Source organism: Phyllostomus hastatus, unplaced genomic scaffold, assembly GCF_019186645.2.
Source record: "Phyllostomus hastatus isolate PE091 unplaced genomic scaffold, TTU_PhHast_1.1 phas_contig_159, whole genome shotgun sequence".
Classification (NCBI taxonomy): domain Eukaryota; kingdom Metazoa; phylum Chordata; class Mammalia; order Chiroptera; family Phyllostomidae; genus Phyllostomus; species Phyllostomus hastatus.
The window spans coordinates 25,917,689-25,945,331 of record NW_025333640.1 but is presented as its reverse complement, the minus strand read 5'-3'; the positions used below and the strand labels follow the sequence as shown (position 1 = coordinate 25,945,331).

The window sequence follows — 27,643 nt, the reverse complement described above, 5'->3', positions numbered from 1 at the left end:
CAAACCTGACTCTTATTATTTGTATTTTACATCCGTAGTCACTTAAGAAAAAGATAAAGTGGAAATTTCCACTTTAGAAAAAGTGGAAAAAGACAGGAAATTTAGAAACAAACTTTGACCCCTAATTCAGCTTTATCAGTGAAATGATTTTTAATTTATTTATTTTATTTATGGATTTTAGAGAGGAAGAAGAAGGGGAAGAGAGAGACAGAGACAGAGAGACATTGACTTTGTTGTTCCACTTATTTATTCATTGATTGTTTCTTGTCTGTGCCTTGACCGGGGATTGAACCCACAACCTTGGCACATAGGGACAATGCTCTAACCAACAGAGCTACCCAGCTAGGGTCAGTGAAATAATTTTTTAAATGCTAAGGCTGGGTCCTTCTAAAAGTATACTTCTAAAATGAATGAATTTTTCCCAACAAAACACGAATAACCCCCCATTACCAATGATCAAAACAGATACTCTCACATGCCTTGAGAAGCTTTATGTGTTCCTGAGTTTGGTGGGAGGAAAAAAGAGAGCAGGAGTGGGAGAGGATAACCAGTGCTGTTCTTTGTAGTTAATAGTTGTGTTTCAAGTGGAAGATGACAGGGGTCAGACCAGTAAAAAGGTCTGGGTACAGATGCAACTTGTAGTTAAAAGTTGCCCGGGGAAGGAGGTTGTAAAAAGATCAAACCCTTTAACAGCTACTCCGGAATGATGTATAATTACATACCCGGACAAGTTGCAAAGACCCATTAATAGGGCAACTTAGATACGCCTCAGACTCAAAAGTCAGTGTCAGCTCTTCATGCCATCATTGCAAATAACTGCTTGGTGGTCTCTATGGTATTCTCAGAGGTGTTTCCTAATTTAAGAAGCATGGAGGTGCTTTTCTGAAAACCTTCATTTGTACGTAGACACGGACGTGGTTTCTCCTCCTTCTCCTGGTGTTACCATTTTCCTCTGCTGCATGCCGGCAGTGAAGATGTGGAAGAAGTAGCCGAGCCGAGAGGGAGAGCCTAGGCCCTGGACAGAGTCAACGATGGCTGTAGGACAGCTCAGGGTCTCTCTCTGGGTTCTCTTCCCCATTGCACACAGTTACTCATTTTCTTGATCTTAACTCTGATATCGAAATTAAAAAACTGGTTAATTTTGCTAGCTCATTTTTCTTTGATAACCAACTACCCCCAAACAGCGACTTAAAACATTTTAAGTGATTTCATTATTATCTCACCAGCTGGATTTCAGCTGGCAGCTGAGCATCTCTTGGGTCCAAGGCTCACATCTGGCCTGTCGGCAAGCACAGCTGGAAGGCTGAGAGCTCAGCGAAGCCCATCTCTTTCTCTGCGTAGTCTGGGGCCCTTCAACACATTCTGTGCAGCAGGCTCCGGGCTCCAGGGGAGCCTGCTGCTCTGCTTAGGGGCAGGCCTGACACGAGCAAAGCACCACTCCAGCTCCTCCCCAGCTGCAGGGCTCAGCTGAAGAAGTGTCAAAGCGTCTGCAGCGATCTTTTAACCCACCATACCGTGTTTCTCTTTAAAATTCTCCGTGCTGGTGTTTTATCTCCAAACCTCTCTGTAGCCGTTGGTTTGTCTATCACATGAGGCATAAATCGTAAGCAAACGTGACAAATAGTCGGGTTCGCTGTTCATCAGAGATGTGCAGAGGTGAAGATGGAAGTGCTGCTTTACCTTATAAAGTAGAAAAATTGAAGGAAGAATAATAAATTCTAATGTACACAAGCATTGATAGGTGCTTGATAGAAACATTTTTTAATGTACTTCAGTTACCCTACCCACTCATACAATTTATTCTGGGAAATCATTGAAAAAGAGAAAAAACATTTGTAGGTGTGTTATCACAACCCTCAAAGACTACCAATGTGAACATAAGAGAAAGGTTTAAGTAAATTTTACCAACATCTTGTTATATTGGGTAGCCATTATATAAGGTCCCCGCCCTATATACAGTAGCAAACATCTTAATAAGTAAAACATAATTTATACTTTTATGTTGGCACATCACATGCCAGGGCACAGAGTGACATCATGGGGAAGACTCCCCGGGAACCAGCAGGCCAGAGCCCCGCTCCAGGCCCCCCAAATCCACCGGAGACCAGACAGGGGACATGGCAATACCCGTCCTCAGGCTGGAACTCGAAGAAGAGAACCACCAGCCCAAAGGTTCCTCCTGGTGATTTAATTATTTGATTCTAAAATTCTGAAAGTATTGGCCTTTTATCTATGGGCTAATTAAGAGACAGCCTGAAAAATTAGAAAATGCCTAGAATGTATTGTGTTATTGACTTTGGCCAATAAAGACAAATACACCAGTAAAGAACTACAGATGCTTAATTCAACAAAAACTTATTCAGCACCTATTTGTGTGACCGACACACAAGATGTCTACCCTGTGGAGCTTACATCCTAAAGGGAGGGGTGGGCAGAGACAATAAATAAATGGTGGAGGAGAGAAAGGGGAATGAAAGCTGACTTGCAAGTTTTGGCCCGAGGTGGTCAAGACTGGAGAGAGGGCAGGCTTGGGGACGAGGAAGAAGACAAGAGACAGTTGGGGTGAGTTTCAATGCCTGTTAGATGAATGACATTGCCTTGTGGGTTCCCCGTCCCAAGGCCAGTCCCCTGCCACCACCGTTTATCCCCCGTCCCCTCCCACACCTCCTGCCCCCTCTCTCCCTCTGGTAGGCATTACAGTGTTGTCTGTGCCTGTGAGCTTTATTTTATTTTATTTTTGCTTAATCCCTTCACTTCCTCACCTAGCCCCGCAACCACCTTCCCCTCTGACAATGGTCAGTCTGTTTTCTGTATCTATGAGTTTGTTTCTATTTTATTTGTCAGTTTATTTTGTTAATTAGATTCCACTATAAATGAAATCACACAGTATTTGTCTTTCTCTGACTGGCTTAGCAAAATACTCTCCAGGCCCATGTGTTCTGTCACAAAAAGTAAGATTGCCTTCTTTTTTATGGCCACATAGTATTCCATTGTGTAACTGTACCAGAGCTTTTTTACCTGCTCATCTACTGATGGGCACTCGGGCTGCTTCCAAATCTTGGCTATTGTAGGTAATGTTGCAATGAACATAAGGGTGCATATATTTTTTTGGAATTAGTGTTTTGGTTTCTTCGAATATCTTCCCACAAGTGGAATCACTGGGTCATGAGGCAGTTCCATTTTTAATTTTTATACATTTAAGTGCCCCTATGTTGGGTACATAAATGTTTACAAGGGTTATATCCTCTGTGGGATTGCTCCCTTTATCGTTATGTAGTGTCCTCCTTTGTCTCTTGCTACAGCCTGTTTTAAAGTCTGTTTTGTCAGATGAAAGTATTGTTACCTTAGCTTTTTTTTATTTCCATTTGCATGAAATATCTTTTTCATCCCTTTACTTTTATTTTGTGTGTTTCTTTTGTCCAGAGGTGGGGCTACTGAATTCCCACAGGCTGATGCCAGAAGTAAGGTGGCATCTGGGGTACGTGAGGAACTGAGCACAGGGATCCTGGTGGCTATCCCTTCGGCTCTCTCTCCTGAGCCACAAACCCCAGTCTCTCCTCACGTGACTGTAGTCTACCCCACCATCCCTCTGCCAGAGCCCAGTATTACTGGCTGCAAACAAGATTTTCTCTTGCTGGCCCTTTAAGAAGGCATCTGTGTCTCTAGCAGACTCTTGTCTCTCCCTGATGGACAGAATCGCTGTTGATTTTCACAACCCGCTGCTAAGTGGGCACCTCTTCCCAGCTCTGGTGCTCTGGGCTAGGGAACCTGGCTTGGGGCTGAGACCCCCATGCTTCTCAGGGGAACCTCTGCAACTAAGATGTCCCTCTGGAATCTCAGCCGCTGCCATGGGAACAGAGCCAGCCCTTTTCAAGGGTCTGTCCTTCCTACCAGTCTCATGGTGGCTTCTTCTGTAAATACTTGGTGATAAGACTTCACTCAAGCTAGTCTTCAGTTGGCTACTCGGTCGATTGCTCTATAGTTTAGTTATCATTCTAGTTTGGTCCTGCGAGGAGGTGAGTGTAAAATCCACCTACTCGGCTGACATCTTGAATCCCAATATTTCTTATTTTCCACACCTGTCCCCACCTCCATCATCAAAATTGGTTTTAATAGCTCTTACGGTTATTTTCTAATTTCATAGAGGATTTTTATTGTTGTTCAATTACAGTTGTCCCCATGTCCCCCCATGACTCTCCTCTGCCCTACCCACCCCCATCTCCCACATTCAATCCTCCTCCCCCCATTTCATAGAGATTTTACCAAGATCAGTGTGTGTGTTAATGAAGGAGCAACTACAAATAATCTACTAAACAAGACACTAAACACTGCTTCTACTTATTTCTAGATATTCAGTTTACATTGGATGATAGACATGTAATAATATGGGAACTCATGGCACATTGTAAAATGAAACTGGTCTGTGAGCACATTCATCATACAAACACGCTGACCACATTTTCTTACTGAAACTAACTTCTGTCTCCCATGCTGCCTGAGACACCTGGTTTCTCACTCCCTTAAGAGATACAGTGTTTTATTTAAATCACCTTTCCCGTAACTGACCTAAGAGGAGGGGAGAAGAAAGAGATACAACTCGCTGCCAGCCTCAGGGTGCAGACATTCCCTCTCCATTCCTTCCAGCTTTCACTGAGCATCAGGCTGCCAGGCCGATCAGGCAACAAAGAAAAGTAAACAGAAATGGAAAGCAAAACAAATAGCAGTCTTGATCCCACTGGAAATAGCCATAAATTTAAAAATGCTATCTTGGCCATACTGTAAAAGGATTTCCTTGGTCTGTTTGCATAGCTGTATTTTATTCCCTTCTGAACTAATCTGGACTTTTTTACAGATTGCATTATACACCAATCTTATTTACCCTAAAAATCTTTTGTGAAACATTTCTTCAGCAAATTGTACTGTATATATGCTATATGGCATCATTATACATACCAAAACCATAGGTTCTAATCTATAGTGAAGACAAGATAGTATAATTCCTAGAAGCTGTGTTTTCACAGATATACCTTGAAGGTGTCCTGAGACAGAACACTGCATGTAAGTGTGGGACTCATCTTGATGGACATGGGTAGCTTGTTGGAGGCCTTGGCTTTACTGACTAATCTACCACATTAAGTCACATGTCCTGTGAAGCCATGTACACCTGTCTCCAATTCCTTGGTCTGTTTTACAGCCTTTTTCTGGCACTGTCTAATGAAGCTATAAAAAGAAAATGTTTCCTTTCCATTACAACAGCAACAAAAATTTGAAGAATGAAGCCACTAAAATACCACACTACATCACAGGTCCCTTCTTAATACTAAGTCCGAAAGTAGTTAGCACCAGACTATCACATCCAATCAAAGACCACAGAGTTTCTGAAACCAAACTTTCTTTAGACTTAACATTTAAATGTGATTATCGCCACAAAAATATTAAAATAAACAAAAGGTCAACACAACTTCTTAACACCAATTTGTTTTTTAATTGACATAATTGTTTAGTCACATTTATATTCTATACTTCTATAAAAATGCATTTTTCTATTGGACTGGAAACCCTAAAGATTAGAAATCAAGGCATCGTTAAGTCATTTTTATGTACAGTAGCATTATGGGACCATGATGGGAAAGAGATAGTCATTCTTTGACATTTACCAGAAATGCTGTCCATTTGCTAAAACGGCCACCTGCTACAAGCCCACTGTGACCATGTTTTGAGGGTGGAAGAAGAGAGAGGATGATGGAGTATCTATGGCCACTATTCACTTAAGCGTATCCAGCTCTGTAGGTAAGATTTCAGGTGTTCTGAGTATATAAAGAAAACTAAGATATACCCAGAATAAGTACCAGCAGCTTTCACCACCTCTTCCATCACCCAATTTTCCCCCCGACTTAAAAAGCACAGACACACCTACCTGATGCTGCCATGTCCTACACTCCCACAAGGTTTTGCTGAATGCCAACGAAGAGCTCAGACGCAGATCTGCCAGGCAACAGATTTCCAAATGGGTGGAACTGCTAATAGCCCACCTGTTGTTCACACCAGACCTCACAGAAAGTCCCTAAAAAGCCAAGGCTTAGTCACTGGCCAAAGGAAGGAGCTCTATTGCATTTATAATTTTGTAAAATGGAAATAATTTAAAATTTCCTCACAGCCTGACTCCGTCGTCCCATTTCATTCCAGGTACAGAGCCGTTGCCTCCTGGAGTCGCGTTCAGGGGATCGGGATTCCCTTGGTCACTGCCATTGAGATCGTCTCCATCTGGATCCTCTCTTTCATCCTGGCCATCCCGGAAGCCATCGGCTTCGTCATGGTGCCCTTTGAATACAGGGGCGAGCAGCACAAAACCTGTATGCTCAATGCCACGTCGAAGTTCATGCAGGTACAAATAGCTTACAGGGGGTTCACTGGGGAGGGGGGGGCTTCATTTTAACTTGACCATCAGCAAGATTTGTTGATACCCGGACAGTGCCCGGTGTGGTGGGTCAGGCATCCTTCAGTTGCACAAAAAAAGTCGTTAACCGAGAACTTGGCTTCTGGAGTAGAACAATTAGTTTGTTTTTCCTCTTGCAGCATAATTGTAGACACGACTTTTGTTCTGTACCAAATAGCTCAGAATTCTGAAATACATTTACTGAAAAAGAGGAATGCATATGTATAAATTGCTATTAGTTTTTATAATAAGGAATAGAGCACATCCCGATAATTATTTCCTGTTACTTGGGGAAATACATGTTGTTCATACACTTTTTAAAAATAGCTTTACTAACTCAAAGTAGTAAGTCATACTTACATGTACAAATCATGTAAACTAGCAGGCCTTTTAAAAAAGTGTCCAGTTTAACAAATTCAGTTGTTGTTGTTGTTTAGTACACCTGGTCTCACTAATGTTTCTCTGAAAAGCTTAATCACATGAGTGTATTGGGAAACATTCTTAAAATGCGCATTACCTTTGCAAAACTAGTCCAAGGGGGTCTCAGGAGGAAAATCAGAGGGGTAACTATTTCTCTCAAATCAGCATAATTTAGTGCTTTGATGTAAGTTTCATGCAGCTCAGATTGCACATTTAATCACTTACAGACATCTCGAGGTATGTTTTCCTAACTTGGAAAACTTACAGAATGAGTGGTTTTCCAGCTGACCAGTTATCCTGCTTACACGTTCTTGTTTGAAAATTAAAAATATTCATGAAAGCTGCCAAACTGGCAACCTAAAAATGAAGGCCTGCTTATCTACTGACTTTTTTTACTAAGTCAAAGCTCCACGGTGGAAAACAAAATCAGTAGAAGATTGTCAGAATTTGGGCAGTGTAAATAAGCAATATAAATATTTCTGGATAAAATGTTAGAGAGAAGAAGCTTAATGCCCTGGCTGGTGTGGCTCAGCAGATTGAGTGCCAGCCTGCGAACCAAAGGGTCACTAGTTTGATTCCCAGGCAGGGAGCATGCCTGAGTTGTGGGCCAGGTCCCCAGTAGGGCTCATGCAAGAGACAACCACACATTGATGTTTCTCTCCCTCTCTCTCTCCCTCCTTTCCCCTCTGTCTAAAAATAAATAAATAAAATCTTAAATTTAAAAAAAGAAGCAGCTTACCAATCACTAGAACTGGACAAAATGAAATGAGATACTTCATAATGACTGAGTCTCCTTTATAGAGTAGACAAGCAAGGGGTGGCCACCCTTCAGACAGCGGGAATGGAGGGGGTTGCGGTGAAGGATATGAGTTTGAACGGGTGATTTTTTTTTATATATTTGGGATTCTCTTTCTCCTCCTGTTCTTTTTTCTAATTTTATCCCTTCTCTTTGTTCCACACGTTCCTCCTCAACTTTGCTCTAACAGACCAGAGGGAGGCCTCTCCATGCCCTTGCTGATGACATCGGTTCAAAGGGAATTTGTGACCCCTTGCTCTACAGGCCTCTGCCAGCAGGGGAGGGGTGGGGGCAGGGGACTGCATCCAGCCCCCGCAGGGGTCAGCTTCCAGACCCTGTGGAGCTGCTTTTGAGCCATTCACACCAGTCACCAATGCACCTGGAGGAAAATGTCACAAACTGAAGAGGGCACTCAAAGCAGTGTTTACTGTGCACTTAAACAAAAAGACAGTCCCTCTGATTTCTCCTGTTTGTTTGCTTTTTAAGTCCAGTACAGAAATGTCCCAACAGTGTGGTGTGGGTATGGAAATATTTGTATAAGCAGATCTGAATAAACCAACTCCTTTGGGAATTTGCACTTAACCTGAGGATAAAATTCAGGGGTCTGTGAACTTGAATGAAAAGAAACGACATGTGTATTTTGACTAACTCCTAACTGAAAATTTATCATTTCCTTCTATTATGAATATATGCAATGAACTGTAATCCAATAGTATTTAACAGTATCACAATTTTTTCACTAGTAGAAATAACACATTTTCATACCATATGACACTTGTATAATCTTGAAATATCATTTATGCTGATCATTGCTTCATCATTCTGACAGTTATTAGAACCACCATTAGTTATGTCATTTGATTTGTTAATAAATACATACATTATTATATCAGAATTTTATTTTAAATAATTTATACCACTTCTGTGTAACTGATTTCCATTATAACCTTACATCTTTTATTTTATGCATGTAAAAATATTATGCTCAGAAAGAATTATCTTCTTCACCAGGCTTCCAAAGAGGTCTATGGCATAAAAATAGCTCAGAACCTCTGCCCAGAACTTTTGTTCCTCGGGAACCATTTATAGGCTATTTTAATAAACACGCTATAAATGTAGTCCACTCTGCCTCTCTCTATATTCGGAAACTGTCTAGTTTTTCACAGAGCAACATGATCAGCTTTTACTGTGGGAACTGAGATATTACGGGAGGCTGCACTGTCTGTAGTAAATAAACAATCTGAAAACCAGAATAAGGAAAGAAGCATTTTCGTCCCGAGTTGATAAGTAATTTAGTGGGAAGAAGAATATAGATATAACTTTCCAATTTCCACTTTTATAGGGTATTAACTTTTCTTCTTTAATAAGACGTAAAAGTGAATAATCCTGATATTTACAAATCCTGCCCACGGGGAGATCATGCCAAACACGCTTTCCGATAAGGTCCTCTGTTTTGATAGTTTCCAGGTGGTAAGTGTTAAAAAAAGAGTGAGAAGAGGCATGATTATTAATGGCTCACACTGGCTGGCTGCGAGGTCACATTGCAGGCATTCCAGACAAAGGGTTAACTCCCAGTGACCAGAGCTACACAGATAAGCCATTCACAAGCTCCCTGTTTCCAAGCAAGATATTCTCGTTAAGTACACTTTGACCGTAACAGTCGAAAGTCAACCAGGCACTAGCAAAATGTGGAGGCTCATTAAATAAAGATAGATACGTATTCCATACATCTCAGAATCATGTTTTATGGGCTTTGGAATGGAATTCTTTTTATCGACTGGGGTTCTTCCATTTGAATAATTAAAATCAACTTCTGTTTATAAAAAGTATCTTTGCCAGGGTAACTTTTTTAATGCAGTTTATTCATGTACTATTTTATAAAGCCAGGGTAACTTCTAGAGTCTCCAGTTTAATTGAGTTTTGAGCACCACCCACAAGCTCACTCATTACCACAACCAGACAGCGAACAGAAAGATGCCAGAGCTCCCAGGGGCACTGCGCAGCTAGTTTGCATTGTAAAGCCCCCTCCCCCCCTCTCCCTTTTCTTCCTTTGCAGTTCTACCAAGATGTGAAGGACTGGTGGCTCTTCGGCTTCTATTTCTGCATGCCCCTGGTGTGCACCGCCATCTTCTACACCCTCATGACTTGTGAGATGCTAAACAGGAGGAACGGCAGCCTGAGAATCGCCCTCAGTGAACATCTTAAACAGGTAAACATAATAAGATTATGAAAATCTGGCCAAGACTCTCTGGTCCTTGACAACAAAAGGCTGCATTTTGCAGATTTAGCTTGGTATCCCAAAAATAAAGATACTGTCTTGTCTGTCTGTAGGCCTCATTGTCTTTATAGTTTCAGTATTAGGAATTTCTCTTGCGAAATAGGGAGCCTACCTGCAGGCAGGCCCAAAAAGGGAGGAAATATTCATTTATTTTGCCGAAAGTATTTGACTACATGCTTTGTATGTGTTGGCTTGGAATTGCGTCAGGACAAAAAGGAGCATATGACTCGCTCCCCTAGCAGGCTTCGCGATCGTACTGTGGAAATAGAATGCACACATGAAAACAACTGGAAAGTAGAATCACGAGGTGTGGTAAGAGTAGCCCATCCTACAGCAAGCCAAGGAGGTCGTGAGATTAAGTCACAGAGAAACTGTTCATGGATGAGAGGGACTGACTTGGTCATGGAAGATAAATGGGTTTGATGGAAAGAAGAGGACAGAGGGTATTTCAGGTGAGAAGACAGGAGTCTAATTATGACACGGCATGGGAACCACCCATTCGGGGAGTGAGAAAGGAGATGAACCTCATTAGAGCAACATCAACAACATCAAAGGTGAGGCTCTTGACGGGAAATGGGACTGGGTGTATAAGAAGAGGTCAAATTTTGGAGGGACCTAAGTTCTGAAATTAATTTGAATACAGCAGTAGGGGACTGCTGTTGGTCCCTGCAGGGGGGCAAACAGAACAGAGAAAGCTGTGAGCTTTAGAGAGCAACACTTGGGTCTTACACTTTTGCTGGCTCTGTGACATTGGGAAAATTACTAAACCCCTCTGAGCTTCTCATAAAATGTATATCATAAAACATCAAGGGGGTTGCCTAAAGGTGTCTAATAGAATCCAACTCATAATAAGTACTCAGAAAATGTTGATAGGTAGAATTCAAAGAGTAAAGCTAGGACTGTAAGTAAGTTCTAAGTCTCAACGGAGGACACCCAACCACAGCAAAAGTTAATGGGAGTCACTGATGGAACCTGTAGATCTGCCCTATGTGATTATCATACCCAGACTCATCCTTCTTCAGCGGGTCTTTGCAACTACTGGGCTTATTTTTGTGAGCTTCAGGTCCTTATCTATAAATTGGGCATAACTGCATATAAATCAATGTTATGCAATGATGGGAATCAAAGGAATTAATGTGAACATACATACTCTGTAAAAATCTAACACACCATACAGGTGGTAGCTATTACCTTCTATTGAAATGTAACAGGAAAATTATACTGAGAAACTTTAGTATAAGTTTGTTCAAGCATGAAAATTTCCAGACATAAAACATTAAGTAATTAAGACCTCTCATTTCTGCAATGGGGGTAATTAATTAGAATAGGTTTCTGAAAAACAGTGTTTTAAATGTTGTTTTTTGTATCAGCACTGTGAGTGAGCCTGTTTGAGCTGTACGTGGCATCTGCTCTGAAAAGAATTCAGTAGAGTTTGGGAGCAATAATAACATGATGCTCCTTCACATTCACCTACCATTTCTCAAGGGTTTTTTTGTTTGGTTGGTTGGTTGGGGGGTTTTTTGTCGTTATTGTTTTTGTTTTTGTTTTTGTTTTGTGGAACATGAGCAAAGACCAGCCATTCGTATGGAAAATCCACTGTTAGCTTGGGCAGGCCTGTAGAGTAGGTGGAGCAGAGCCTCAGGGAATCACCAGGGCATGGCAAACCCTGTTAGGTTGATGGAGTCTCAGATATGGCCCCCACCTGCCGGTTTTGTGGTTCTGTGGGAGGAGGGTTCAGAAAAGAAACAATGGCCTCTCAAGGCTTGGTAGAGCATCCCCACATGTGACTCCTCCAAGCATGCTGTGAGACAGTCAAGGTAGACACTATCCTTGTGCAGGTGGTTAAGAGACTGACTCAGCCAAATGGAAATTATATGCCACAACTTGGACCTCATGCAGTAGACATTCCCTGTGTCACACTCAAAGCTGTGGCTGGTCCTAAGAGCAGAAGAGCAAGCCTGGCTGGAAGGCCTTCAAGTGGGGCCGTGGGAGAGCTGGGTCAGGGTGGACGGCCCTGCCACCCTCTGACTAGTATCCCGCGGGGCTCTTGGTCTCCCTTCTTGCATGGTTTCTTGAATTTCTCCCCATTATACTGACAACAGCTTTATCAGGTAGGGATTGTGTTTGAATGCTGGTAGCAGAAAACCCAAAATAACATGAGTAGCCCAAGGAGGGTTTCCTCTTTCTGCCACAGCAAAAGGTTCGTATGCCATTCATTCAGCAGTGACGGGACCCATCAGCAGGGCCTGCTGTTCTGCTGATTTTCCATCCAGTGTTGCAAGAGAGGAGTTATGGCTCTGCCCTTACATCCGATTTCCAGGAAGAAAGAAGGGGAAGAGCGTAGATCACACAAGCGTGTGTGCACCAGAGGAGTATCTCCCACTTTCAGGCAGCTTTACAGAAACCCCACACAACGATTTCTGCTAGATCTAATTGGTCAGAACTGTGTCAGGTAGCCATGCCAACGACTGGGCCAGGTTCCTGTACTGCTGTAACAAAATCTTTTACTGCTGTAAAAGAATCTGATTGCTAGCAGGGAAAATAGGAAAATTGATTTTGGATACGCAAATAGCAGGCTGTTGTGGCAAAGTATTAATATTACCTTTTAAAAGGGTTGTCCTCTTTGAGGATATGCTTGGAGGAGGCGACCTCTCTCTCCTGATACTCTCCTTTTTCATTTTTCTGGACACACTATCTTTTATGACCACCTAAAATGATGCCCCATTCATGCAAATTGGAATCCTTTATTCCTCTTAATCATTGCTCAGTTTATGTGTTCTCTGAAGCACATTGCATCTAGCCCAATAGCTCCACAAGATTAAAGAACTCTCAGTTCTTTGAGTTAGAGTAGCAATTTGTGATAACTGCTCCAAAATCTTTTAAACAGCTCTATTAATCATGTGGGTTTGTTGCAGGCTTCCTATACTCAATGCTATATGCTTTGAGCTGAACCAGCATTACCTTTCCAAACCCTGTTTTCAATCAGTTTTATTTGGACATTAACTGATCCCAGTTACAAACAAGTTGCATTTTATGTTCCTAGTTAGGCTTCAAAATGTATGCACTATAATACTCGAGGATAATGCACACAAATGACCAGTTGCTGATAATTCCTAACCTATGGTTTTTCTGATCCTGTGCAGACTTGGAAGTATGTAAACCTTCAGCTGAAGTCAGTCCAGGGTCAGCCTGTCCCAGTCCTTCTAATCATCATTGCTGATAGTCCTTTCTCCTTGTCCCTGTGTTTGCAAACAATGTATCTTTGGGAAATATATGTCGTTAGTAAAATTTTTTAAAGCAAAAATATCCCAATGCTAGCTTTCTTCAAGATAAAAAAAATGGAGATAAAACATACTGCGGGTGCTTTTTATTTTCTGTTTCCTATTCTTGTGTTGTTTTCCAGACATCTTTGCAGCTTTGTTCATTCTTTATCATGGTGAGTTCAGTCACGCTGACTGCCATGCTGTCATTAATGCTAGTTAGCTACCTGATATTGAGGCTTTTAGCGAATGCTTTCCTTCATACTCGTACATTCTATTCACCACACACACTCTCTCTCACACACACACACACACACTTGCCCACACTCAGCCACAGTGTTGGCTCCACTCCAGCCAGTTGCCACTTCTGCCATGGAACCTCTGCCCTCGTCCCAAGAGCCACCTGAAGCCACCATCCTTCCTGGCAGCTGCTCAAAAGAATCAGGAGCAAACCCTTGACCATGAAGTTGGACTCCAAGTCTGAAAGAGGTGGAGGAGGCACTGTGAGGCGGGCCGTTCTGGTCCCTCTTTAGCTCTTCTTTCCCTGCTCTCTACTGCTTCCTTGTTGTGTTGTTGGTCTTTTAATCTAGTAGAAAAACACTGGACTTACTGTACTTTTTTCCCTCTCACTTTCCTTTAGCGTCGAGAAGTGGCAAAAACAGTTTTCTGCTTGGTCGTAATTTTTGCACTTTGCTGGTTCCCTCTTCATTTAAGCCGCATTTTGAAGAAAACTGTGTATAATGCGATGGACAAGAACCGGTGCGAATTACTGAGGTACGATCCTATGTACCCACTGGGAAATTGAAGTTCCTCTGATGTTCACAGTTACAATACTTTTACAAAACCATCTGGCCTATATTCTCATTAGCCGTGAAAATTAGAACTACCAAGCTGATTAATTTTGTTTAGCTGACATAGCCCATAACTGATCCCAACATGTGTGCGCACCATGTCTACAATCTCGGTGCTCCCTTCCTGAGGCTGTGCACAACCATCTGAGCCAGCCAAGTGGCAAGTAAATGTTCCGCAGCCCTGAAACTGCCATTTAAACTGCAACTTTACAGAAGCTCTGACTGCTACCTCCAAGAAATGGCTTCTGGGCAAGAAACGCCGCTTATTCTAGGAATAAATGCTAGTTGTTAGTTTTAAAAACATTATGTTCTAATCATTCAACTCTGTTCTCTTTTGCTCTAGTTTCTTGCTGCTCATGGATTACATCGGTATTAACTTGGCAACTATGAATTCATGTATAAACCCGATAGCTCTATATTTTGTGAGCAAGAAATTTAAAAATTGTTTTCAGGTAAGGCTGCTTTGCAAGTATTTTTAAGGACAACCAAATAAGTATATTAAGTAGCCAATAGTCAAGACTAATTCCAGTTGTAAATATTACTTTTGTCAGCTATACAGGGGTCCAGCACAAATAATGCCCCCTTTTTATTACAAAATCTTTTATTACAAAATCATAAGCATGCCATTCTGTAACATAACAATATCACACTCAAGCACACCATATGACATTTTAGGTAAAATGTTCAAATTAAAACTATAAATTAAGTCCTGGCTGGCGTAGCTCAATGGATTGAGCATGGGCTGCGAACCAAAACATCACAGGTTCGATTCCCAGTCAGGGCACATGCCTGGGTTGCAGGCCATGGCCCCCAGCAACTGCACATTGATGTTTCTCTCTCTCTCTCTCTCTCTCTTTCTCCCTCCCTTCCCTCTCTAAAAATAAATAAATAAAATCCTTAATATATATATATATATATATAAATTATTACACCCATAGTATGACCCTACCAACCACACTCAAGCATGTGTCACTTCTGCTGGACCCTGTACTTCCAGTAAAGAAGTGAAAATCATCACTTTGTTCATCAGAAAGATGGTTAAATTGTCAGCATAAAAGAAAGCAGTATCTATTCAGGCAACAACACATTCAGAGGTTAAAATTAAAAATAACTAACTTAATAACATGCCAATTTAGTATGCTCCTTTAAAAAGAAATGCTCAAATGTGAGCTCCAGGCCACACAGAGAATACATAAAAACCTATTCCTTCCTTATCTTGTTTTAGATTTTAACAGTAGTCCCACCATTTCAATAAAACATAAATTATGTGTATTGTTAAGAAACCTCTTGCTAAATACTACTTCATAGTGTATTTAATAATACCTTCTTCAAGGAAAGTAAGTGCTCATTACTCTGGAAATCTGAACTAATGTATTTGATGTTGAAATCTGTTTCCTTCTGTTCTTCAAGCCTCCTTGTAGCTAAGCCAACCCATGTCCTCCAGAAGCTCCATGCACTTCTTACTGATGTGTCATTTTTCCAGTTTCTGGAATGATTTTAGCATGGGGTTAATCCAAACTGGATCCTGCTATCTCTAGCCAGGATGTTAGTTTATGGTACGTATTAGCAAGAGTAGCGTAGAGGTCAAGGGTGCAGGCTCTGGAAGCAAACAATCTTGATTTACATCACAGCTCTGTACTTACTAACTGACAAACCCAGGTCTAGGCAGTGCCCCTCCTGCTTCCTTAGTTTGCTGGTCTGTAAAATCAGACAATCACAGTATCTTTCTCATAAGTAGGATTCAGTGGGTTAATATATGTTAAGTGCTAAGTGCTTAAAACAAAAATAAGTGCTCAGTACGAGCTTATCATTACCTGGGGATAGAGGGTACAGGAGAAACACAGTGACTTCCCCAGCTGAATTTACACCATAAAAGGAAAACAGACATATATTAACCCAGAATCACACAAAGAGATGAAACTTGGTAGTTTCATATAAGTTGGTAGGAAAACAGTACCCACCACCCAGGGCTGGAAACACCAGGTGAGGTGCACGACTCAGACAGCCACCACACCAGTGGTGCACAGTGAGGAAATGCCAGGCCTCACCTAGCCCCCGACTCGTGCCCACCCCAAGTCATAGAACACTCTCCCTCCGGCCAAAACTGCTCCTCTTCCTCTGTGACTTGGTGAAGAGAGTTAAACAAGAAACAAGGGACCTATTTCCCTACAGTACAATAGACAGTTCAGCTTCCACCATGAGAGTACAGACTCCACACACCTGGTTACCATTAAGGCTCACATTCTGTCCTCAAATGTTTGTGGACATTTACCCCTTGTTGGTGGGGGCCCGGGGCATCTGCATTACACCAGAAACAGGCTGGTAGACTCACGTCAGTTTGCCTCTGTTCCTTCTCCCAGTCTTGCCTCTGCTGCTGCTGTCACCAGTCCAAAAGCCTGATGACCTCAGTCCCCATGAATGGAACTAGCATCCAGTGGAAGAACCACGAACAGAACAACCACAACACAGAGAGGAGCAGCCACAAGGACAGCGTAAACTAAACATCTTCAGAACCACTGATCAATATTCCTCCGAATCCTGTTGGAGAAAAAAAAAATCACACAGCAACTATGTCTCCAGAAGTCTCTTCTCACGTGGCTCAGTCCCACCCCTGGAAAATGCTTTCCAAAGCATCAGAGAGTGGATTGGTTTATACCCACAAACTCACTGAATCTGACTTCTTTGATTTATCTTATTCACATATTCTGCCTGTTATATTCAGCACTAAAAAATGGTGAGGGTTGGCAGGAGAAAGGGAGAGTATCCAATGAAACCAGAAGGATATTTACTACTTTTGCATGAAAATAGTTTTCAAGTGCATGACTAGCTTTCACGGCCGTTCTGTCCAACGCTCAGTGGGAACCGGTCACCATGAAAGTTTGGAGATGATGAAATAGAGACATTTTTTAAGTGTTTTGTTTTGTTGCCAAACACAGTATGGACTTAAGTCACCTTTATTTGAGATATTATTCTGTGCCAGTATTTTTAAGCTCATAATAATTTAAAAATAATTATTTGAGCCTATTTATACATATTTTGCAAAAAAAAAAAAGCAAGTAAAACAGAATTTAGGTGAACAATTAGGTTAATATTTCTCATGTCACTGTTTTTTTTCTCAACATACATTCTCAAGCTGCGACAAATGCAGGTACTAAAGCACAAACTGGTGACCACACGGGGCAGTTCAATTGCTGCTATTCGAAGGATTTTTAATAACTTACTTTTTTAGTGGTTTTTCAGTACAGGAGATCCTGAACATAGTTTTATGTTAACTTTTAGAAGTAATGCTCCAGTCAAATAGTTCTATTTTTCATAAGCCAAATCATTTTTATGTCCTTTTGGTAAAATCAATAACACACCAAAATATAAGTGTGCATGTCATTGAACTACAGCCAAGACTTTCAGTGCGATGCATGAAGTCTAAAGTACACCTAGCAGACAAGGACTGAATATTTTTAGAAGATTTGGAAATTTTCATTGAGGGTTTTTTGTAATAGTAACATGTATATATATGTATATACATATCTATGTACATATATACACGTGTGTATATACACATATACATATATATAGTATACATATCACCTCATATTCCTTTGATTTGTCTTAAATGCTAACTGGCAGTAAGACTTTTTGGGCCATTCCACTGTCCATATAGGAAACGTACTTTCCAAGTGGCTGAGTTGATCACGTCACTGAAACGTAAGTGCCCCAAAGGCCATCACGAGCTCCTCGCTTCTCCGGGCTTCCAGCGTGAACTGCGACCCCTCCCCCACTCCCACTCCTCACACGGTCACCATTTCAAAGGGCCCGCAGTGACTTCTGCCGGGCATTTCCCAGGATGTTTACAGACTGTGAGTATAGCAGAAAATCTTTTACTGTGTGTACATAAATATATATATATATACAACTATACATTTCTTTTAGCCAGTTGTTCTGTTACTATCTCTGTGGAGTGTATTCATGTGTGTGATATATGCATGTGTGCAATGGGATGTGTGGACTCCTGTAATCTAACAACAGTGCCCTGCCCTGGTGCCACAGCGCATGCTCTGAGTGGCGTCCAGGTGGTCGTTCATCATGACGATCAGCCTCAGCCGGTTTCAGTCTGTGTGTTCGTAAATCTTGTGACTACGTCACCCTCACAAATGGAATACAGGAGGCAGCAGGAGAGGGGACAAGCCATCGGTTAACAGTAGGGTTTTGTTGGTTGGTTGGTTTGATAAAACGGTATTTGGGGTTGTATATGTTCCTGTGCTAGAGCAAAAGTCATTAAACTTGAAGTACTGTCCTAACCCTCAATCCAGCCTGGTGATGAGGGCGTCAGGTGGTCAGCTGTTCAGAGCAGACTTCACCAAACACATTACCGATGACGAACTAGCTAAGAATTTGCAGGGCTGCATTCTGGCACAGTCATGCACAGAATGTCACCATCAGCTTCCAGTGGGTCCAGTCGCAGGGCTCCTTATGCGTAAGCAGTCAGTTCCATCACTCCGCTGGCGCATCACATGCAGTGAGTGCTACGTGCACTCATAGGTTCACACTGTTTTGTTAACACAATTGTCTTTTTGTTTAAGATGCTTTGTCTCTTGCCTACGGAGAATGCATTTTATAAGTTCAGAAAGTCATAGATTTCTGAATAACCACACAGGCTTCAATGTACATTTTGTTTATGGACTGGTAAGTAATCATGGTTTACTAGTAGGAATATTTCTGATTTCTACTTTTATCACATCTTTCCAAGTAAATCTGTAGAAATGAGCCAAAAGCCAAGGCCCTGCATTGGCAGTGGCCTGAAAGTATAAAATAAAGTTTACAGAAAACTTGCAAGTGCCTCTTCATTTTTATCTAGTTCTTCAGAGAAAATGCTTGTTACACAATGCCTATCGTAAACTTCTCCCTAGTAATAGCCGGGCAAGGAATTTTACTTTCAAATAGATACTTCCTTACTGTGCTGTATTCTCAACCTACAGGTTGTGCTGAATGCATAACTCTCTCATTCATTTCCTCATTCACCTTTCCAGGACATTTTACTGAGCGTCTACTATGCCCCAGGAATTCTTCTAGGTACTAGAGATATAGCAGTGAACAAAGCAGGCAAAGCTCCTGTTCAGATAGAGCTTGAATTCTAGAGGAAGGAGTTAAACAGTAAACGACGACAGCCCATAAACAGTACGTCAGACGGATATGAGGAATAAACTCATATGTATCCAACTACTTATTTAACATCTCCAACTGGATGACCAACAGATCTAAAACTAAGCTCCTGGTGTCCCGCTAACCTGTGCCACCATCATATCCCTCTGCTCGTGTATCAGTCAGGTGCTCCAGAGACACGGAGCCACTCTGTGTAAGAGAAGATTTATTATGGGAATTGGCTCATGTGACTGAGGAGGCCAAAATATGCTATCATCTGCTGTCTACAAGCTCGAGAACAAGGAAAGCCAAGCCCAATTCAGCCCAAGTCCAAGGCCTGAAAACTAGGGAAGCCGATGGTGTATCCCAGTTTGAGGGCAAAAGCCCGAGAGCGGTGGGGTAGCCCGCAGGTGTAAGTCCCAGAGCCCAAAGGCTGAGAACGGGGATTGCTGATGTCCCCGGAGAAAATGAGCATCCCAGCCCAAGAAGAGACAGAGCGTTCATCCATCCTCTACGTTCTCTTTTTCCCCTTCTGGCTGTCTGCAGACGGCTCAGGCCAGCCCACATCGGTGGGAGCTCACCGGCTTTACTGGGTCTCCCGATTCAAATACCCGTCTCTCCGGGAAACATCCTGCAGTAACACCCAGAAGTAATGTCATACCCGCTCACTGGGCGTCCCTTAGCCCGGTCCAGCTGACACATAAAATTAACCATCAAGGCTCAGTGAAAGACAGCTCCAGCCTTTGCGTTGTCAGGAGAGATCCTTGAAGCCGTTCCCATCCCCTCCTCTCACCCCTTCTACCCAACGCCTCCATCAACCCGGTCTGCCCATCTGCGGAACAGGCTCAGGACCTAACCACTTCTGCCCGCTACCCCCACCACCCGGCCTGCGCCACCACCGCTTCTGGTCAGTACTGCAGTAGCTCCTGTCATGCCTACTGTGTCCAGCCTGGCAAACACCACACTCCCGCTGGGGCCTGTCTCTCATAAGCCATAACTGGTCTGAAGGTGTTCACATTTCCAAGGTAGGCTGACCAACACCCCTTGGGGATTTTTCTAAAAACAGCTAAAGTAAGACAGGGCCCTTTCACATTGCGGTAAGTGTAGGAGGTCGTGAGCCTGGGAGCTGCGGCCACCGTTTGGGCCACAGGAGGAAAGTCCGCGCAGATTGTTAGGAAGCTGAAAAAGAGCGTTCAGGCTCCAGTTCCCCTTGATGCTCGGCCAGGGCTTGAGTAAGCAAACGAACGCATTGACCTTTGCGCCTGTGCTGGTTTTCAGTTTTCTTAAACGTACCATGTGCTAAGGCCACCTCATCTAAGTTATTTACCGTTTGTTGTGGTTGTTTAGAGAATGGGTTTTATGTTCCTTAGAGTACTTTCAGGCTTACAGAAAAATTGAATGGGAAGTACAGAAAGTTTCCGCATGCTCCTTCTCCTCCTTCCCTGCGCACAGTCCCCCCTATCATTTCCCTCCTGGATCAGTGTGGTAGCTATTACTAACTCAAGTCTATACTTACATTAGGATTCACTCCTTGTGTTGCACACTGTATGCATTTTGACGAAGAGACAGTGGCCCCTATCCACCCCCATGTGTCAATCAGAACAGTTTCACTGCCCTAACAATCCCCTGTCCCACCTTTTCTTCCCTCCCTTCCTCTCCCACTTGATTTATCTTTCCACTCCATGCAGATACAGTGAACACCCACCATACTAAACTGTCTTACTTGCTGGGAACACAAGCATAACCAAACAAATGCAGGGAAGTACTTGGGAAGTACTTAGTAGTGACTCAGTAGGTGTCAGCATAGGAGACAGTAAAGGTGGGAGTGGTCAGCTGGCAACCTCAGTGCACACAGTGGGAGGGCTCTTGCTTCGACAATTCCTACTGTAGTGAGCATAAATAAGTCACTGCTAGAAGAATGGCATAATGAAAGTCAACATCGTATTGGCTCTATAGCACAGGTGGCAAACACAAGGCCCACGGGCCGAATCCGGCCCTCCATCTTGTTTTATCTGCCTGGCACCTTGTTCCTGCCCGGCAGCCGAGCTGAGCTCTCATTAACTGTTAAGCAGTAGTTACATTTATGTAGTCCTAAAATTATATTTGGCCCTTTGAAGGCAACCATGAGGCTGATGCGGCGCCCAGTGAAAATGAGTTTGACACCCCTGCTCTGTAGGATGAACTAGTTAAGTCAGTGAGTGCATATTATTCCCCATCCAAAAATAAAGCTATCCAGTATTTTTTTTAATTAAGGGAATTAAACAAATTAGAGATTAAGTCCAGGAAACAGCCAAGACAAATGGGAATCTTTCACTAGTCTGTTAGCTCCTTTGGTATTTTAGCAGCACGCCCACTAGTCCGCGACAGAGTATTGAGCACTACGTATGTGTGGAGTGAGTCAAGTGCACTGCCGGTCCTTGCCAGCCTCCCCAGGCCTGAAATCCCGAGTCCACAATCCCTTTCTTTATAGCACAGCTTTGTATAGCACTGTATCTATTGATTTTTCTCCATGTTTCAAGCAAGCAAAGTTAAATCAGGGCACAAGTCCACAATAGGCAATTGATTATTTCTGACCTTCCAGTGGGATCTTTACATTTTTTAAGTGTTTTTTAACTACTCCTACATTTGTAGAAGCTTCTGCCACACTTTCCTCTGAGCGGTAACAAAGACAAACCAGTGTTTATATTTGGTCAGTGCCAATACTCTCGCTTTTTTTTTTGTTTGTTTCTATAAAAGTGAAAGCAGACAGGAACTGTTCTTAGATTCAGGGAATAAGAAAGAACTGAAAATAACATGGTAGCTGCAAAGCAAGGCTTGTTGCCCCAAGAAGCTTGCTAGCAGAGTTCACTTTCCGTGTGAGGAAGCCAGAAGTCCTACTATCTCTTGGTTTCCCAAGCTTTTATCATCAATGTTATCAGTAGATTCTGTGTCTCCTCCTGGGAGGTAATAAATTAGGAACAGCAATGCCAAACCTAGATATAATCAAAAGAGTCACAGAATCTTCCTGCGGGAATATCGAGAATTCCACAAATTCTTCCTTTGTGGTACTAAACCACAGTCCTCTTACCTAATATATCTATGTCAAACAGATCAGATTTTATTTGATTTGGTTCACAGATGCAGGTGCACCTTGGGCGCTGTGACAGCTCTGTCCCAGACGGGAGGGAGCCCTGGGCCCCGCCCCAACTGTAGTATCGCGTGACCAGCCAAATCCCAGGCCCCGGGCCCCTGCAGAGCACAGGCCTCACTCGCTCCACATATTCCATGTTTTTACAGAAAAAAAAGCCATTTCTCCATGAACTATAGCTCTCTGTTTTTCTCAAACTGTGGTAATTGGTATTAAATGCCGTTAAATTCTTGTGATTTTCAAAAATACTAAAATGAGAAAATCTGCTAAGTGGGCCCAGGTAAAGGGAACATATGTGCCCTTTTAGGCTTCGCAGGCATATGCTTGTGCATGACGGGAAACTGCCCTCACCTCCTCTGCCCAGTCCGTCCTCTGCCCAGTCCTTCCTCCGAGTTATGAAGCCTGATGGGGTATAGGCCTGGGTCACTGCTCCTCACTCTCAGTCAAGACCCTTTGGGAAGGGATGGGATTCAGCCGACCAGCTCAGCCCAAGCAGGGCCGACTCCTGGAGCTGGAGTGGGGGAGCGGGGCAGGGATGGAAGGGCTTGACTTCCCCAAGGAAAGCCCGTGTGGCCCTACAAAGGGGAAGCAGGGACAGCCACACCACTTCCTTGCTTCACCCTTAAGGATATTGTCATACATACATCCTGCTACTGTTGTTTCTGCTGCTCTTTTTAGTTCAGTTAATTCCTCAGTTTTTATTATTTTCTTTTAAAAAAATTTATCTTCAAATTAGCAAAATGATGTATAAAATTGATCTATAATATATATAAAGCCCTTGCCAAATGGAACAATAATTAATGAATGACCTGTGTGTGCAAGGGAGAAAAACCCCTACATATGGGACTGTATCTAAATCAATAATGGACATTTAATTTATCCAGTTCTTTGTTGCCACAAATAAGGCTACACTGCACATCTCTGTACAGGCCTCCATGGAGACTTGTGTGATTTCTCTGGGATGGTTAAAAAGGAGTAGGAGTGCTCTGGGATCACAGGGTTTTTGCATAGCTAACATCCCTAAGCACTTCTCGGATTGTCTCTGGAATGGCCCCAAGTCCTGGGGTGATCCGTCACGGAAGGTCCCAGGGCTGTGGGTGCCTCGCAAATGTTCCACGTTGTACTGGCACTGTCATGCTGGAGGAGCCTACACTTCCAGGCATATGTAACAGACACTTTCGGAGACCTACCCGGTGCCTCTTGGATCCCTTGTACTGGCTTGCCTACTTATCTGCAGCTTCGGTGTTTTTGCTGCTAACTGTACCTGCAACCCCGAGGGGCCTGCCCTTGGACGTGGAGCCCCTGAGTTGGACAGGAGAAAAAGTGCCTGGGAATGTTATGTCCATCCCACCCCTACTGTGACCTGTGACCAGTGACTTACAGGTGTGGGAGCCCAAAAGCCTGGCTCTTGCGTCTCAAATGGGGTAAGCACCAAGCACCCCAGGAGATGAGGCTGAGTCTGGAACTTCACCTGAAATCTCACCTTTCTTAGCTTCTTCCCTACCCCTAGCCTGCTTCTGCCAGTTCCTTTCTGGTTTCTTCTGGGGGCTGCACCTTAAACAAACCACTGATGCCCAGATCCCTAGTGTAAGGTCCCCTCTGGGAGAAGCTAGCCACAGATAGCACACATTTCCATTTCCCTGCTGACTGTCAATGACAAGCTCCAGGCACTGAACACGTTAGACTCCTACAGCGTACTAAATGTGGGCTCATATCTGAAACCGCTCTTTCAATTTCTCCACCTGGGACATCTTAGTATGTGTGAGATCTCTCTGCTAACTGGCCATCCAAACTTTCTCACCCCCACCTTCGGTCCCAGCCACTGGGACACAGCGTGGCTTTTCTGTCAAGTACGCATGCAGACCACTCGAGAAATTCCATTTAAGGCTCCTTGGAGCGGGACTATTAACCTTCTTTGTCACTCCAAACGTTCCTCATATCAGAAATCAGCTGTAATTAGAGGAACACACCCCTCCTAAGTGACTTCCCAATGAAGGTGTAGGTCATTTATGAAGCTGGATATCAGCGAGAGGTAACAAAATTAGTCGGCTGGGGGTGGGGGAGTGCAGGTCAAAAACACAGGACATTCTTAAAGGGTTTGGCGGTGAGGGCACTGGAGAACCAGGACGGCAGCCTGAGGAAACCGCGGGGACAAAGAATACATTTTTATTTTCAAGAGAAAAGCAACCCGAGCATCTTTATGACAGAAGAATTGGGGCCAGTGGAAGGAAGCGATCCTGTGTGGGTGAGAAAAAGAAGGTACTTGAGGGATCGAGGCCCCAGGGGAGGTGAGAGGAGTTGGAAAGGCGGACTTGGAAGGGAAGAGAGATTCTTCTTCACTGACTAATCGACAGCGTCTGTTTCTTGAGGCATGTGGTCTCCTGACTTCCTACTCACAAATGTCCTCTCTCTCTCTATTTCGGGCTTAAGGATAAAGATAGAGCCTATTTGTACCATAGATAGAAGTGTACCACTCTAAACAGTACATTACAAGGGCATCCTGGAAGGATACCCATGCAAGTGCACCTGCACGCACGAACTCTTCTCCCTGGCCAGCTCCTAGCGAGAGGGACTTGGGGAAGACGGACCCATAGCTAGCACGAGAAGGGGGTCTCATCCCCACTCAGGGCTGTCTGTGGGTGCCAGTGGAAACCATGACTGTGTGGCTTTTTTCTATAATGAACGTGTGTTGCTCTGCAATGAGGGTAGAAGGGACATTTCATCAATATTAATTCTTCTGACACATGAACATGGGATATTTTTCCATTTATTTGTGTCTTTATCAATTTCTTTCATGAATGTCTTCTAGTTTTCAGTGTACAGATCTTTCTCCTCCTTGGTTAAATTTATTCTTAAGATATTTTACCATTGTCATGCTATTGTAAATGGCATTGTTTTCTTTATATTTTTCAGATACTTTTGTTGTTAGTGGATAGAAACACAACTGATTTCTGTGTGTTGATTTTGTACCCTGAAATTTCAGTGAATTTGTCTAGTAGGAGGGGAAAACAAATTTAAATGACCAGGAAAAATATCATTTAGCAATATGTGCTGTGCAAAGAATTAAAACCAAGTGACTGAGCACTGGGTGACTAATTTGCATCATGTAGTGAGGAGAGGTCTCTCTGAGGACATGACATTTCAGCTGAAATTAGAATGACGACCTCTTATTTGTTGCATACTATGTAATCAGCAGAGGCAGAGCCTGTAATATCATGTGTCGTACAACACAATTCCTAGAGGAGAGCTCTCAAGCGTAACCACGCAGTGTTCCCTGAATTATTAGGACAAGTCATCCTAAGCATGGTCAGAAGTTATATCATTATTTTTCCTGAGCCAAATCATGGTTAAGCAGAGCATTAAGTTCCCACAACCCTTCTATTTTTTTTGATTGAAAGAAACCCCGGGAAGCTGGGCCTATGACAAAAGTGGGGGGTTGGAACTTAATGCGATTTTCATGCACCTGCTGGATATCGACAGATGATGTAGAAAAACAGGGTCAGCACGGAGGACGTATTGAACTCAGGCTCCCTTTTCCCCACTGAATATTAGGCTCAGGGACATTCTGAAATGGAACATGCAGTGGAGGGGGAGGAGTCAGAAAACAGGTGACCCCATAGAACCTACAATGAAGGCTCTGCCCACGTTTCCCTCTTCCCTCGGCCTCCAAATGCACACTGGTGCTTCTCCGTGTGCCTCCCCCCCACACACACACACCCCAGAGGCACGGTGGGACCCCTCTTCTCGGGGTCTCTGAGTGTAACAATCTTTTCGAGGGCAATCGCCTCCTGACGATTGGTCTTTCCATATCCGAGTAACAGGAAAACCTCGTTTTAAAGCAAGGCTTCATCAGATCTGCCCTCTCTCCTCTTTAACAATATCCCGGGCAGATCCCATAGCTTCCCTGCCACTTTCAGAAATTTAGAAAAGTCTTGTTTTCAGATGCTGAAATGCCAGTCGAGTTTAAACCAAAACCTTCACCCCTCCTTTGCGTCAAAGCTTTTCCCTTCCTGCAGTTCAGGCCCGGCCCAACCCAACCCAGGGCAGCAGGAGAGAAGGCAGAATGATCTTGCTCTTTTACTTCTCTCCCCTTCCCGCTGCTGGATCACCTGGGGGAAGGAAAAGGTAGTAAGTACTAGAGAAGAAGGAACTTAGACTGTACTGGTGACTCTCCTTTGGGAAACAGTTACCCTTCCCCTTCCTTGTGGCAGGTGCTCATAGGGAACGTTCATGAACAAAAGCCACACACAAAACGACAGAGACCACCAAAACTCACCATTTCCTGATGTGAGCACTACACTGAGTTCTCCCTGCAGCTGACATCTCGCACCACCCCCACGCAGCTCCGCTCTCTGGCAGCGGGCCCTGCAGCCTCCTTCTGCTGGGGCCCTCACTCTGGCGGAGGAAACTCGCTCAAGTCGACTGGCGCCTGGCCACTGGGCCCAAGGTAACCCTGGCACTCCTGTCCTTCCTGAAGAAAGTACAGCTTGCGCCCACTGCCGCCCCCTACCGCCACAGGAAACTTGAGTCCACCTTCTCCTAGCTTCCAAATCCTCAGCCTCTGGAGTCACCTCCGCCCGCAAACTCCCAGAAACACCGGCAAGCTCTCCCAACGTGTGCTCCAGTGCCATGGATTTGGGATTCCACACCTCAGCGAGTGTAAGTCAAGGGTGGCTCTAGGCTTGGTCCCAGCAGAGGAAGCTCCCGTGGGCACCCGGGAAGGCCCCCACCGCCATCTGTACTCCCGCATGTAGCCTTCTCTTAGTGGACTGTTCGGAGTAATGGTAGCGGCACCCGACTGGCTTCCTTTTGTCAGATCCTCAGCAAATAATGATCTTTCTGACACTTCGCTATAAAAAGTCACAATACTTCCTGTTCTATTATGGACTATTGCTTTCTTGCTCTCTTTTTCCCTTTTTATTGAATGTATTGGGGTGACAGTGGTCAACGAAGTTACTCAGGCTGCAGGTGCACAGCTGCACAACACATCGTCTGCACACACCGCACTGTGTGCTCCTGGACTCCTGCTTTCTCAGCCTCTGCGCCACTGTCCTCCTGTGATGGCTTATCGCTGAACTCCTGGGTTCCACTCCAGCTTCCTCTTAAGCTTCTTAACTTTTTTTTGCCAGTGAATATCCTTGGGTAATTCTTCCAGACAAAAGAAAATGTCTTTTTAAGAAAATATATAAGAAATGTCTTCATTTGCCCTTCGCACTGAATTGATCATTTTGCCGGGTACAGAAGTCGAGGTAAAAAGCCATGTCCCTCCCAACCTTGAAGGCATTCTGGCATCAGCCCCTGTGGTTGCTGCAGAGACACCTGCTAACAGTGAAGTGCGT

The 27,643-nt window shown here is 43.6% G+C and overlaps 1 protein-coding gene across 2 annotated transcripts in view; it reads left to right on the top strand.

The window, feature by feature from the left end:
• The window catches only part of EDNRA (endothelin receptor type A), a 50,317-nt gene extending 32,361 nt beyond the window's left edge, over positions 1-17,956 (top strand). For both annotated transcript variants that reach the window (XM_045831597.1, XM_045831598.1), the window contains 5 exons: positions 6,187-6,385; positions 9,709-9,861; positions 13,831-13,964; positions 14,385-14,493; positions 16,402-17,956. In XM_045831597.1, the coding sequence (XP_045687553.1) occupies positions 6,187-6,385; positions 9,709-9,861; positions 13,831-13,964; positions 14,385-14,493; positions 16,402-16,542 (736 nt within the window). In that variant the 3' untranslated portion in view covers positions 16,543-17,956. The remainder of the gene's footprint in view (positions 1-6,186; positions 6,386-9,708; positions 9,862-13,830; positions 13,965-14,384; positions 14,494-16,401) is intronic.
• The last annotated feature ends 9,687 nt before the right edge of the window (positions 17,957-27,643 follow it).